Source organism: Oncorhynchus clarkii, chromosome 16, assembly GCF_045791955.1.
Source record: "Oncorhynchus clarkii lewisi isolate Uvic-CL-2024 chromosome 16, UVic_Ocla_1.0, whole genome shotgun sequence".
NCBI lineage: Eukaryota > Metazoa > Chordata > Actinopteri > Salmoniformes > Salmonidae > Oncorhynchus > Oncorhynchus clarkii.
In genome coordinates this window covers 70721534-70735301 of record NC_092162.1, presented here as the reverse complement: position 1 = coordinate 70735301, position 13768 = coordinate 70721534, and the positions used below count along the sequence as shown (strand labels likewise).

At 42.5% G+C, this 13768-nt stretch overlaps 1 protein-coding gene across 6 annotated transcripts in view; it reads right to left on the bottom strand.

Annotated features, from left to right (window-relative positions):
* Window positions 1-11605, bottom strand: part of LOC139368993 (arginine-glutamic acid dipeptide repeats protein-like) — an 89175-nt gene extending 77570 nt beyond the window's left edge. For 5 of the 6 annotated variants that reach the window (XM_071108531.1, XM_071108532.1, XM_071108535.1 and 2 more), the window contains exons 1-3: window positions 7810-8045; window positions 853-901; window positions 387-523 (exon numbers count right to left, since the gene is read on the bottom strand). In XM_071108531.1, the coding sequence (XP_070964632.1) occupies window positions 387-523; window positions 853-901; window positions 7810-7835 (212 nt within the window). In that variant the 5' untranslated portion in view covers window positions 7836-8045. Of the gene's footprint in view, window positions 1-386; window positions 524-852; window positions 902-7809; window positions 8046-11502 lie in introns of those variants that run through there. The other variant, XM_071108538.1, reaches the window with a different exon arrangement.
* Window positions 11606-13768: the final 2163 nt, after the last annotated feature.

Genomic DNA, 13768 nt, shown 5'->3' with positions numbered 1-13768 from the left:
GCAAATATATTGATAAAAAGTCAACCTTGTCCCAGAGAGATTGACATGGTGATCAAAATGTCACGCCAGGGTAAACCTACATGAAACACAGACCTTCATTTTAAGTGATTCTAAAATCCACCATGGTGGAAATAACTACCTGGGACCATTTCCCTGTTTGACCGCTAGGTTTTATGGGTATTATAATTCATACTGTGCTACTCTATTGGACTATTCCCTTCTGACATGGAGCAGGGTCATGTCTCCTGAGCTCACCTAGCAGCTCTGAGGCAAGTTGACAGTAGGAAAAGGGTATAGAATTATCATCTCGCCAGACAATAGGGTCAAGGGTCACAGAGAATTATCTCTCCAGACAGTAGGGTCAAAGGTCATGAGTCAGGTTTCACCTTGCAGCCCTGAGGTACATGAGCAGGTCACAGTCGTTGACCCCTGGCATCCACACTAGCTCCTCATTCTCTGTTACAGCCTGAGTCAGGACCCCCGGGGCCTCGGAGGGGAAGGGCTGCAACTCAGGAAGCTTGGCCTAATTAGGGAGGAGGATGAGGGGGAGGGGGAGGAGGTGTCAATCACACTACAAATAGCACCATAAGACTAGCCTGTGAAATATCAGCTTTCAAATGCTGTTCATCACCATCTAACAAGAGTGGCTGTGTGAACAACATGTTGCAAAGCACTATGGTTTAAATATCTCTAAAAGGAGAATGTTGGGAAATGTTTACAAATGTAAGTCAACCAACTATGAATGAATCTATTTCACTTTATATTGTAATAAATTACAGGTCATATTTTTCATAGAAATCTATAAAACACTGGACAGCTACTTTAACAACGCATATGTAAAAAAATAGTTACTTGGTGACTGGGCCCCACTCTGATCTCCCCCTGTGTGCTGTTTAGTCGCCTGGTAGAGAGAAAATAAGTTGTTAGATCACAACAAAGAAGACATATATATGTACTACGGAGGTTACAGGACTAGCTCAGTGCAATGACTGGTCCCTGTCCCCCTTGAGGGAATCATTGTCTGGCAAGAGCAAAAGCGTGCAGATACTGAATGTCCGGCAGAACCAAGGCGAGACATCTTGTCTTTATTATGGAACAGGTAACCAATAATGTCAATACCTCGGGCAAACAAAGAGTTTGTTTTGTTTGATGGAAAAAACCTCCCGTTGTGGGGATGATTTTAGTTGTCAAAATTAAAAAAGGTGTGTTGCAGATTTTTGTTGCAATGTGTAATTCAAGATAAAAATGTGTCTATCTATGGAAGAGACGCTTCTTGTGCACAAAGAGAATGGGTGTTCTCTGGGATATTGGATTTTTTTTTCCTGAAGCTGGTATTGAAGAGATGCATTCAGCAACAAAACAGCAATCCCACTTAAAGAGGAGGCGGAGAAGAGGGGAGAGGGGTGGGTGGGGTTGATACAGACGATTCCAGAGACACAGCCTGCCTGCAAAATGGCTGCCGGTGGGTTACACAGACGTACAAAACGGTGGTAACCGTGGCAACAACCGCCTAGCAATGTAATAATAATAACAACAGTGTTCCTCCTAGCCATATCCCTCCAGCTGCAGTGGATTAGAGAAAATGACAAGATGTTCCCTTTTCAAAAGGCCTCCTTTTCCCCCCTTCCGTTGCCTAGGCAACGGCACATAGATTTTCATATAGTATAGTCTCTAGCTCAGATGGCTGCTGCAGGGGCAGGGGAAGCCCAGAAACTGTCAAAGAGTGATATTTGAAGCAGAAACCTTCCCTCTTTCCATCACTGGAGCTGGCTGGGGTTTAGCGCTGGCTGGACCGGGGTGAAACCTGAGTCTGTTAGGTCCCTGTGGTAGTGTTAATGTCCTCCAACCACAACCCTGGGCCCTCACTGTGACGGGTACACACATTTTACCTCCTCCTCCCCCCCCCCCCCCCTCTGGCTTTTTCCACCAATCCTCACTCCACTTTCACACCCTTCCAGCAAGCCTTTGTCCCCCCCCCTTTCGCTCCTCTCCACCATCCCTCATCCAATCCACTCTGTCTCTGACAGTGAGCAGACAGTTGTCAGGGAGGGGGGTAATATTCCATAGTGTAATGAAATATGACAGACGCAGCACGCTACACTGGACCTGCTGACGAGGAGGAGGAGAACAGGTCAGCATCGGAGCAACACGTTCAATACAAGTAGAGCAGAGGTGGCCAACTCCCCCCACCCCACCACACCCCACCCCACTACTAGCTCTTCATAGAGCTTCAGAGGTGGCCAACTCCTTCAACGTGTGCATGATTTCCTTCCAGCCCAGGACTAACATGGTCCTGGAGAGCTGCAGTGTATAGTGTGCTGTGCATGATTTCCTTCCAGCCCAGGACTAACATGGTCCTGGAGAGCTGCAGTGTATAGTGTGCTGTGCATGTTTATTTTCCAACCCAGCAGTTAGTGCTAGGCAGGAACAAAAGCCTGCACACGCCGTTGCTCTCAAGGGCCAGGGGTACCCCCCCAACCGGAGCATTGGGTTTATTATTGAGAGAGCAGACTGTATACTAGCTCTTCATTGGGTTTATTATTGAGAGAGCAGACTGTATACTAGCTAGCTCTTCATTGGGTTTATAATTGAGAGAGCAGACTGTATACTAGCTCTTCATTGGGTTTATTATTGAGAGAGCAGACCGTATACTAGCTCTTCATTGGGTTTATTGAGAGAGCAGACTGTATACTAGCTCTTCATTGGGTTTATTGAGAGAGCAGACTGTATACTAGCTCTTCATTGGGTTTATTATTGAGAGAGCAGACCGTATACTAGCTCTTCATTGGGTTTATTATTGAGAGAGCAGACTGTATACTAGCTCTTCATTGGGTTTATTGAGAGAGCAGACTGTATACTAGCTCTTCATTGGGTTTATTATTGAGAGAGCAGACTGTATACTAGCTCTTCATTGGGTTTATTGAGAGAGCAGACTGTATACTAGCTCTTCATTGGGTTTATTATTGAGAGAGCAGACCGTATACTAGCTCTTCATTGGGTTTATTGAGAGAGCAGACTGTATACTAGCAAGCTCTTCATTGGGTTTATAATTGAGAGAGCAGACTGTATACTAGCTCTTCATTGGGTTTATTATTGAGAGAGCAGACCGTATACTAGCTAGCTCTTCATTGGGTTTATAATTGAGAGAGCAGACTGTATACTAGCTCTTCATTGGGTTTATTATTGAGAGAGCAGACCGTATACTAGCTCTGTGAAGAGAGTATAAGCGTTAGACATGTACAAGGTACTCCTTAAAATGATGAACACTTTATTTAATGAGTCAAACGAGGCCATGTCGTATAACCCACACAACTAAAACCTTACATTAAAAGTGTGCCACAGCATGAAGGTGGAAACCTTTTAGAAAATGATCAGTGCAACACCGGGGACAGATACAATAAAGTGAAATTTACAGTGCCTTCAGAAATTGTCTATGGACCACTTTTTCCACGTTTTGTGTTAAAGCCTGCATTTCAAAATGGATTAAATAGAGATGTTGTGTCTCTTGCCTACACACAATACCCTATAAGTGGAGTCAATAACTATTCAACCACTTTGCTATGACAAGGAGTAACATTTACAAATATTATAAATAAAAATTAAAAAAAATGAGCTTAACAAGTCACATAACAAAGTTACATTGTGCAATAAAAGTGTTTACCACATACAGATAATTGTAAGGTCCCTCAGTCGAGCAGTGACTTTCAAAACAGACTGAACCACAAAGACCAGGGAGGTTTTAAAATCTCTCTCTATTGGTAGACGGGGAAAAAAATTGAAAAAGCTGACATTAAATATCCCTTTGAGCATCGTGACGATTTTAATATATATATTTATTTTTTTTGGGGGGGGGGGGTGTATCAACGCACCATGTCACTACAAAGACGTCCTAATCCATCCACCTGACAGGTGCGGCATATCAAGAAGCTGATTAAAAAGCATGATCATTACACAGGTGCACCTTGTGCTGGGGACAATAAAAGGCCACTCAAACTTTGCAGTTTTGTCACAGAACACAATGCCACAGATGTGTCAAGTTGTAATGGAGCGTGCAATTGGCATGCTGACTGCTGGAATGTCCACCAGAGCTACTGCCAGAGAATTTAACGTCAATTTCTTTACCATAAGCTGTCTCCGTCGATTTAGAAAATTTGGCAGTACGTCCAAATGGCCTCATAACTGCAGACCATGTATATGGTGTTGTGTGGGTGAGCGGTTTGCTGATGTCAACGTTGTGAACAGAGTGCCCCATAGTGGTGGAGGGTCTTATGGTATGGGGCAGGCATAAGCTACAGAAAACAAATACATTTTATCGATGGCAATTTCAATGCACAGAGATACTGTGATGATATCCTGAGGCCCATTGTTGTGCCGTTCATCCCCTGCCATCACCTCACGTTTCAGCATGTTAATGCACGGTGGCAAGGATCTGTACACAATTCCTGGAAGCTGAAAATGTCCCAGTTCTTCCATGGCCTGCATACACACCAGACATGTCACCCATTGAGCATGTTTGGGATGCTCTGGATCGATGTGCACGACTGCGTGTTCCAGTTCCTGCCAATATCCAGTAACTTCCCACAGCCATTGAAGAGGTGTGGAACAACATTCCACAGGCCACCAATCAACAGCCTGATCAACTCTATGAGAAGGAGATGTGTCGCGCTGCATGAGGCAAATGGTCACACCAGATACTGACTGGTTTTCTTATCCACCCCCCTACCTTTTTTTTATTAAGGCATCTGTGACCAACAGATACATATCTGTATTCCCAGTCATGTAAAATCTATAGATTAGGGCCTAATATATTTATTTCAATTGATTAATGTTCTTATATTTACTGAAACTCAGTAAAATCTTTAAAAGGGTTGGGATGATGTGTTTATACTTTCGTTCAGTATAGTTACTCCACAACACTATCCGAATTGACAGAGTGAAAATAAGGAAGCCTGTTATGAATAAAAAAATATATTCCAAAACATGCATCCTGTTTGCAACAAGGCACTGAAGTAATACCTGCAAAAACAAATGTGGAAACGCAATACAAATGATTGTGAATACATCGTGTTATGTTTGGGACAAATCCAACACAACACATTACGGAACACCTCTCTCCATATTTTCAAGCATAGTGTTGGCTGCAATTTAAAATATATATATATATATATATATATATATATATATATAAATAAATATAAATATATATATATCCCAATGCCCCAGTGATTGGGAACGTCGCCATGTGTAGGGTGCCGTCTTTCAGATGGGACATTAAAACAGGTGTCCTGACACTTATTGTAAGAGTAGGGTGTCCTGGCTAAATTCCCAATCTGGCTCTCATACCTTCATGGCCACCTAATCATACCCAGCTTCCAATTGGCTCATTCATCCCCCCAGTAACTATTCTCCAGGTTGTTATTGTAAATGAGAATGTGTTCTCAGTCAACCTACCTGGTAACATAAATACCTTTTTATGGGTATGCGTGTAATCGCCAAAGACCGGGGAGTTTTTCCAGGATACAAAAGAAACGTAATGGAGCTAAGCATTCAAAATCCTGGAGGAAAACCTGGTTCAGTCTGCTTTCCACAAGACACTGGGAGATTAATTCACCTTTCAGCAGGACAATAACCTAAAACACAAGGCCTAATCTACACTGGAGTTGATTACCAAGAAGACAGTAAGACGACGAGTTACAGTTCTGACTTACATCGGCTTGAAAATCTATGGCAAGACCTAAAAATGGGTGTCCAGCAATTATCAACAACCAATTTGACAGGGCTTTTAGAATTTATAAAATAGTAGGCAAATGTTACACAATCCAGGTGTGAAAAGCTCTCAAGAGAAATTACCCAGAAAGACTCACAGCTGTAATCGCTGCCAAAGGCGATTCATGTATTGACTCACGGGGTTTAAATTCTAATCTTCTCAAAATATATTATGTTTTATTTCCCTTTTTATTTATTTACGTTACAATTTCTCTTCGACTTGTGACATAATATTTTGTGTAGATCATTGACGTAAAATGACAATTAAATCCATTTTAATCCAACTTTGTAACACGACAAAATGTGCACAAAAAAAAAAATCAAGTGGTGTGAATGCTTTCTGAAGGCACTGTACAGGTGAGGTGCCAAATTCCCCACAGTGGGTTAAGTGGGCAGTTTGAGTATGGAAGTCTAATGAGACCTTTTAAGTCAATAAAACCAAGAACAGATATGATATTGGTGATTCAGATATAGGGTATACATAACACCTGAAGACAATTAACTATAATTACTTTGCTATTAAGACAATACATGGTTTAGTTGAACTCTAGAAATGTTTATTTAGAAAAAGGGAAGAATCAATGAGTTGAAAAGTTGACACTTCTTTTATGAACCCGTTTATTAATAAATCCATATATATAATATATATATATATATATATAATATATATATATATATATATAATATATATATTATATATATATATATATATATATACAAATAAAAAAATGTTGGGGATTGGGGTACATTTCTCTATGCACGTTATGAGTAATATTCAGGGAAAGTAATATTTGATAATATTTTATCATATTATTATACCTGAACATGCAGCCATATTATATGTATCCATCAACAGTCTATGTCCGAATACCCATTCTAGCGTACTAAATAGCATGCGAAAAAATATAAATTTTTCTAGTATGTGAAATTTCGAAAATAGAACTCCAAATGCTATGGCTCCATCTAGTTCGCGATCGCGTTAACTATCTGATTATCAGCTGTTAATTCGGAAAAGACGAGTGAATTCTACTTGATCAAACGCCGAAATTAGTATACAGTTTAAGGACGTAGTACGCGAGTATAAGTATTCGGACGGACACAAACTTGTGTCTATTTTGTATCGGATGAGTAATAGTCAGTGCAACTTGGATAGCCATGTCCTGTACAACAGGAATGGCTCCCAACATATTTCATGTCAAGTCTAGAAAATGACACATGCAAAACCAAACAGGCATCTTTTGTATTGTTACTTCCTGAACCAAAACAATAACAGTCCTGATCCAGCATGGTGCAACTTTACCAGGGGAAACCCCGCCCCAAACATCAGATCCGTCCAATCCTCGCACGACTATAACGCCGTCATAATATTACAAAAACTGTGCGAAAAAAAAAACTACTTTTCCAATCAACCACACAGTCTCCTGAAACACCTACAACATGAAGTATTTCTTTGACATGATCACATGTATCAGCTGGAGCGAGAGTGTGTGTCTGCACAAAGCTTCTCAGGGCTGCCATGTCGGCTCGATTGTAAACACGAGAACAGACAGAGTGGGCTACTGCAAAATGGAGTCAGCACCAGCCTTGCTTCTGTGTCTCATTTCTCCTATAGGCAACAACAACAACAACAAAAAAAGGTGTAGAAAAGTTAGCTTGCTTATAATATGATTATGTAAAACGGTAGATATCGCGTTCATGTTCCGTTACGCCAATGGTGTTACAATGTAGTGCGCTCGCACAGCGATGTACCTTTATGCATGGCAACTCTGGCAGGGATATGCACCTTTCACGAATATAATGTATCCGATAACAGTATGCTCGTCTAATTTAAACTATGGTCAGACATGCATGTGCTCTTCATATCCGTGACAAAAAAAACAAAGGAAAAAAACACTCGGGTGTAGAATTAAATGAATTCGGGTAAAAAGCTTTGCTTTTGCACTAGACAGATGAAAAGCCGCGACTACTCAGACAGACTGACTGTCTGTCTCAAACCTACTCGCGGAATTAAACCGTAACACATGAATATATTTATCAACCTACCTCCGAGTAGCAAACATGTCGTCCATTTCTGACACCAATCTCTAAGGCTCGTTTGTTGACAGTTTGTCTAGAATTGAAGTGGTCGTTGTGAATCGACTCACTCTCTCTCTCTCTCCCCTTCCCACCTATTGTCAGGTGCTCAAAATGGAGGACGGCGCAAAGCGCTTGCTCTCAGAGAGGGACTTCCACTGAGCTGGTGGTGCTGTGACCTCACAGCGTATCCCCACCGAGAGCTCCCGTTTCTACCAGACACAACTGAGCATGTGCTACGACCTTCCACACAGACAGGATGCGGAATCCATCTCGTTCGTCACAACCACAAAGGCATAAACCACGCCCATTTCTATAATTTCTCTTAAAATCAGATTTTAAACCTAACATTATACCTAACCTTAACTTTCAATTATAAGCAAAAAAGCAAATGTTTGTTTTAATATATTCTTTCCGATATAAACTATTTTGACTTTGCGGCTGTGGTAACTAGTGAAAACCATCTATCTCCCCTCTCGAATGTCTGGTCTATAATAAAGAAGGCCATTGGAATTGAACGCGACGCTGCAGACCGGGGAGACAGAGTGCCCCCTCTCACTGAAGCCACGGAGATTCTAGGCCGACCGCGGTATTGCAATACATTGTTGACCTATACTTATCTATAACTGGGCTAATAACTCACTAACTAGTGAAAGAATATTAACAAAAGTGCAACAAGTGCGGCTCTGATGTGAAAAGCGCATTTACTCGCGGGCGATTGAGAGACTCGTGAGGCTACCCTCGCCAATAGAATTCTACTCCGTTGCGCTCTGGCTCTGCCAATAAAATCACAGACTCAATCTTGCAAAAGTTAAGATTTGTTTGTTTCGGTGCATTGAAAAGAGGCTGATATAATGTTGATTCGATCACATACATAAAAATAAAAAAATCTATATAGTGCAAACTGATGAGGCGAACTCAGTGAAGTTCAACCTCTTGCGTATAGGACAGACACTTCAAAACCCTTTTTTCTTATGATTTCATTCTTTACTGTATTTTTTTTGTGTGCCAATTATGAATATATTATTTATATGCTCTATACCAGTAAAGGCAAAATTGAAAATGTTATAAAAAAAAAAAACATTTATATATTTTTTGGGGAATACCTAAATGGGTCCTAAAATGCTAAATAAAATATCTAACTGATCCACATAATGGCCCTAACTGATCCGAAAGAGACTATTCGAAAATAATCATTTTACACCTTGATTACACACTGAGACACGATCACATCTCTTTTATTTGTGGGAATACTTGGGAACATATTTCCTAAATTAAACTCATTTTTTAAATCTGAATTCCTAGTGATTGTCCTTTTTTTTAAAACAAAAAATACAATCCCGATCAATTTTAAAAAATAATTTGAAAAATTGCGGGCAGGTTTTTGGCCCACAGGCTGCCTGTTGCTGACCCGATGTACAATATACCACTGCACCAGATTTAGCTAGATAGTTCATTCTCATCTGTAGTCACTTTCTAATATTACTGTATAACATTGATGGGGGAAAAGTTGCAATGGGAAAGGAAAGGGGTGGAATGGGCCAGGTGGAGGCTGGAGAAGGGGAGGAATGGGCCAGGTGGAGGCTGGAGAAGGGGTGGAATAGGCCAGGTGGAGGCTGGAGAAGGGGAGGAATGGGCCAGGTAGAGGCTGGAGAAGGGGTGGAATAGGCCAGGTGGCGGCTGGAGAAGGGGTGGAATGGGCCAGGTGGAGGCTGGAGAAGGGGTGGAATGGGCCAGGTGGAGGCTGGAGAAGGGGTGGAATAGGCCAGGTGGAGGCTGGAGAAGGGGAGGAATGGGCCAGGTAGAGGCTGGAGAAGGGGTGGAATGGGCCAGGTTGCGGCTGGAGAAGGGGTGGAATGGGCCAGGTGGAGGCTGGAGAAGGGGTGGAATGGGCCAGGTGGAGGCTGGAGAAGGGGTGGAATGGGCCAGGTGGAGGCTGGAGAAGGGGTGGAATGGGCCAGGTGGAGGCTGGAGAAGGGGTGGAATGGGCCAGGTGGAGGCTGGAGAAGGGGTGGAATGGGCCAGGTGGAGGCTGGAGAAGGGGTGGAATGGGCCAGGTGGAGGCTGGAGAAGGGGTGGAATGGGCTAGGTGGAGGCTGGAGAAGGGGTGGAATGGGCCAGGTGGAGGCTGGAGAAGGTACATTTGGGTCGTAACATCGAACAATCAAACTGCGAGCATTAAACAGTATCTTGGAATCCATTTTTCTCCTGTGACTTTTTAAAACTTTTGTTTAACCCTGCATTTGCAAGTAGCTTGATATGTAAACTACTACTAAAACAGTAAGCCAGTCGGCTACAGTAGGCCTGGTGCAGTATATACTATAGCATAGTAAGTAAGAAAGATATTATTTGGTCTTTGAGCAGCAACATACAGTAATAGTGGATTTATGATCAGGCACAATGTTGTCCGGAGACTCCGTATGGAGGGTGTGATGCAATAGTGGAGCCTCCGGAGGCATGCGGAGGCCAAATCGAGCTCCGTATGGAGGGTGTGGAGGCTGGAGGCATGATCGAGCTCCGTATGGAGGGTGTGATGCAATAGTGGAGCCTCCCGGAGGCATGCGGAGGCCAAATCGAGCTCCGTATGGAGGGTGTGATGCAATAGTGGAGCCTCCCGGAGGCATGCGGAGGCCAAATCGAGCTCCGTATGGAGGGTGTGATGCAATAGTGGAGCCTCCTGGAGGCATGCGGAGGCCAAATCGAGCTCCGTACAGCGATGCTTTGCGCCAGACACATTTTGTAACAATGCGGAGAGCTCCGTATAGACCCGCATTTACATGATTGGTTGACGGTAGGTGTGGGCGGGAGGTCCTGTATAAACACTAACTCACTTCCTTGACAACAGCAGATGTATGAATTTCCCTGTCTTCTCCAGATGTCGTATCACCATTAATGGTGTTAACGCAGACGTCGGATTGACAATGCATCGCTTTATTTCATTTTAAAGTCAGTCAGGGGGCGGCAGGGTAGCCTAGCGGTTAGAGTGTTGGACTAGTAACCGGAAGGTTGCAAGTTCAAATCCCAGAGCTGACAAGGTACAAATCTGTCGTTCTGCCCCTGAACAAGGCAGTTAAACCCACTGTTTCCCTGTAGGCCGTCATTGAAAATAAGAATTTGTTCTTAACTGACTTACCTCGTTAAATAAAGGTTATAAAATATATATATATTTTTTTTAAAGTCAGTCAGTAAAAGGCGATGCATGGTCAATCCGACGTCGATGTACACAATTTACTGTGATACGGCCTCTGCAGAAATCAGGGCATTTATACTTTCGAGCAGCGCAGAGCTGTTGCCAAGGAAAATGAGTTTATGTTTATTCAGAACCTCCCGCCCTCACCTATCGTCAACCAATCACGTCAATGCGGAGCTATACGGAACCCTCCGGCATTGTTACAGAATTTGAGAGACACACAGGGATGCGGTACGGAGCTCAATTTGGCCCCTGGGTGCCTCCAGAGGCTTCACAATTGCATCACAACCTCCATACGGAGCTCGATTTGGCCTCCGCATGCCTCCGGAGGCTCCACTATTACATCACACCCTCCATACGGAGCTCGATTTGGCCCCTGGGTGCCTCCAGAGGCTTCACAATTGCATCACAACATCCACATGGTGCCTCGAACCACATTTTAGGATCAAGCACAAGTTGTCTTTTAGGCTTACCTGGTCTCTGGGTTGTATCCCAGGATGTAGAAAAAGGAGTCGATGCGAGCTTTGAACTCCCTGGCAGCGAAGATGTCTGAGAAATGGGCAATGTTACACTTCCCCCTGAAACACAAGACAGACGTGGGATAATGTGATTTATTTGTCAACATCTTACAGTCTTATGGTAAAGATATAGGTGTACAAAACATCATTGATATTGTTGCAAGAATGTAATTAATCGTGTTTTTGGGGAAGTGCGTCTTGGAAAAACAAGACAAATGCAGGAAAATGTGTTTTATTAGTCAACATACAGACATATTAACACATTGCTATGTGCAGAGCATTCAGACCTGGACTTTTCCCCATTTTGTTACGTTACAGCCATTTTGTTACTTATTCTAAAATTGATTAAATAGTTATTCCCCCCCCCCTCATCAATCTACACAAAATACCCCATAATGACAAAGCAAAAACAGGTTTCTGTAAATTAGCAAAAATGTATAAAAACCTGTTATTGCTTTGTCATTATGGGGTATTGTGTGTAGATTGATGAGGGGGGGGGGGGGGGGAGTAACTATTTAATCAATTTTAGAATAAGTGACAAAATGTGGAAAAAGTGAAGGGGTCTGAATACTTTCCAAATGCCCTGTAAGTACCATGTAATTAAGTGTTTTCTGGGGAGTTCTATAGAGGGTTGCCAGGTGACGTATGATGCTTCCTGGCGGCCATGTTGGATGACCACTGCGTAAATTAATCCGACAACAACAGCCGTGTGGCTACCCCAAGCTGCATGATAACAGTTCCTACACTTACTTCATTCATCCCCATGGTCAATGTCGGTGCCGTATTTGCCTGCTCTAACAAGGCAGGAAAAGACAACGGGACAACATTATTTTATTTTTTTACAGATTACCCAGAATCATGAAACATCAAGGAGGAAAGATTCAAGAACTGTCAGAAATACAAAGAAACATTTTTGCCCGTCAAGACCTGAACCTAGACAGCTTTAAGTACAGGATCTTCTTTAATAATTTCATCACTGGTAAGTCTGATTTGGAGTTTATTTTAGCTGTTATGCTAACCAGGTGTCAACATTAGCTAGATAGCTTGTAGTCTAACATACATCGCTCTCATCGGCGGCACACAAGTGTCAAGTTTCAGGGGAAGCATTTTTTTTCCAAAATAAAAATTCCCCTTTATATTTATTTATTAGGATCTACATTTGCAGAAGCAGAAACCACTCTTCCTGGGGTCCACAAAAAAATAAAATAAATACAAAACATGACAAGTAACCAAAACAGAGAGACTGACTGACAAGAAAACACTAATGTAAAATACAATATAAATATATGAAATTATGAGTCAAATCACAAGGTAGCCTATGCCTCCTCTGCCGACACTTACGAACAGATCAATAATAACAACCTTGTCTTGAATGTAACCATCTAATCTAGATGGATATGACGTCCATCTACCTTGGAGGAGAACATTATTGTCAAAAAAAAAAAACACTCCGTTGTCACCGACCCGATGATAATTTGTTGAGAAAATGTATGGACATTACAGCATAGAACAAAGGCCTCAACGGGATAGGATATCCTGCTGTGTTGACTATTGGTTGTTTTAGCCTCAACGGGATAGGACATCCTGCTGTGTTGACTGGTTGTTTTAGCCTCAACGGGATAGGATATCCTGCTGTGTTGACTATTGGTTGTTTTAGCCTCAACGGGATAGGATATCCTGCTGTGTTGACTGGTTGTTTTAGCCTCAACGGGATAGGATATCCTGCTGTGTTGACTGGTTGTTTTAGCCTCAACGGGATAGGATATCCTGCTGTGTTGACTATTGGTTGTTTTAGCCTCAACGGGATAAGATATCCTGCTGTGTTGACTGGTTGTTTTAGCCTCAACGGGATAGGATATCCTGCTGTGTTGACTGGTTGTTTTAGCCTCAACGGGATAGGATATCCTGCTGTGTTGACTGGTTGTTTTAGCCTCAACGGGATAGGATATCCTGCTGTGTTGACTGGTTGTTTTAGCCTCAACGGGATAGGATATCCTGCTGTGTTGACTATTGGTTGTTTTAGCCTCAACGGGATAGGATATCCTGCTGTGTTGACTGGTTGTTTTAGCCTCAACGGGATAGGATATCCTGCTGTGTTGACTGGTTGTTTTAGCCTCAACGGGATAGGATATCCTGCTGTGTTGACTGGTTGTTTTAGCCTCAACGGGATAGGATATCATGCTATGTTGACTGGTTGTTTTAGCCTCAACGGGATAGGATA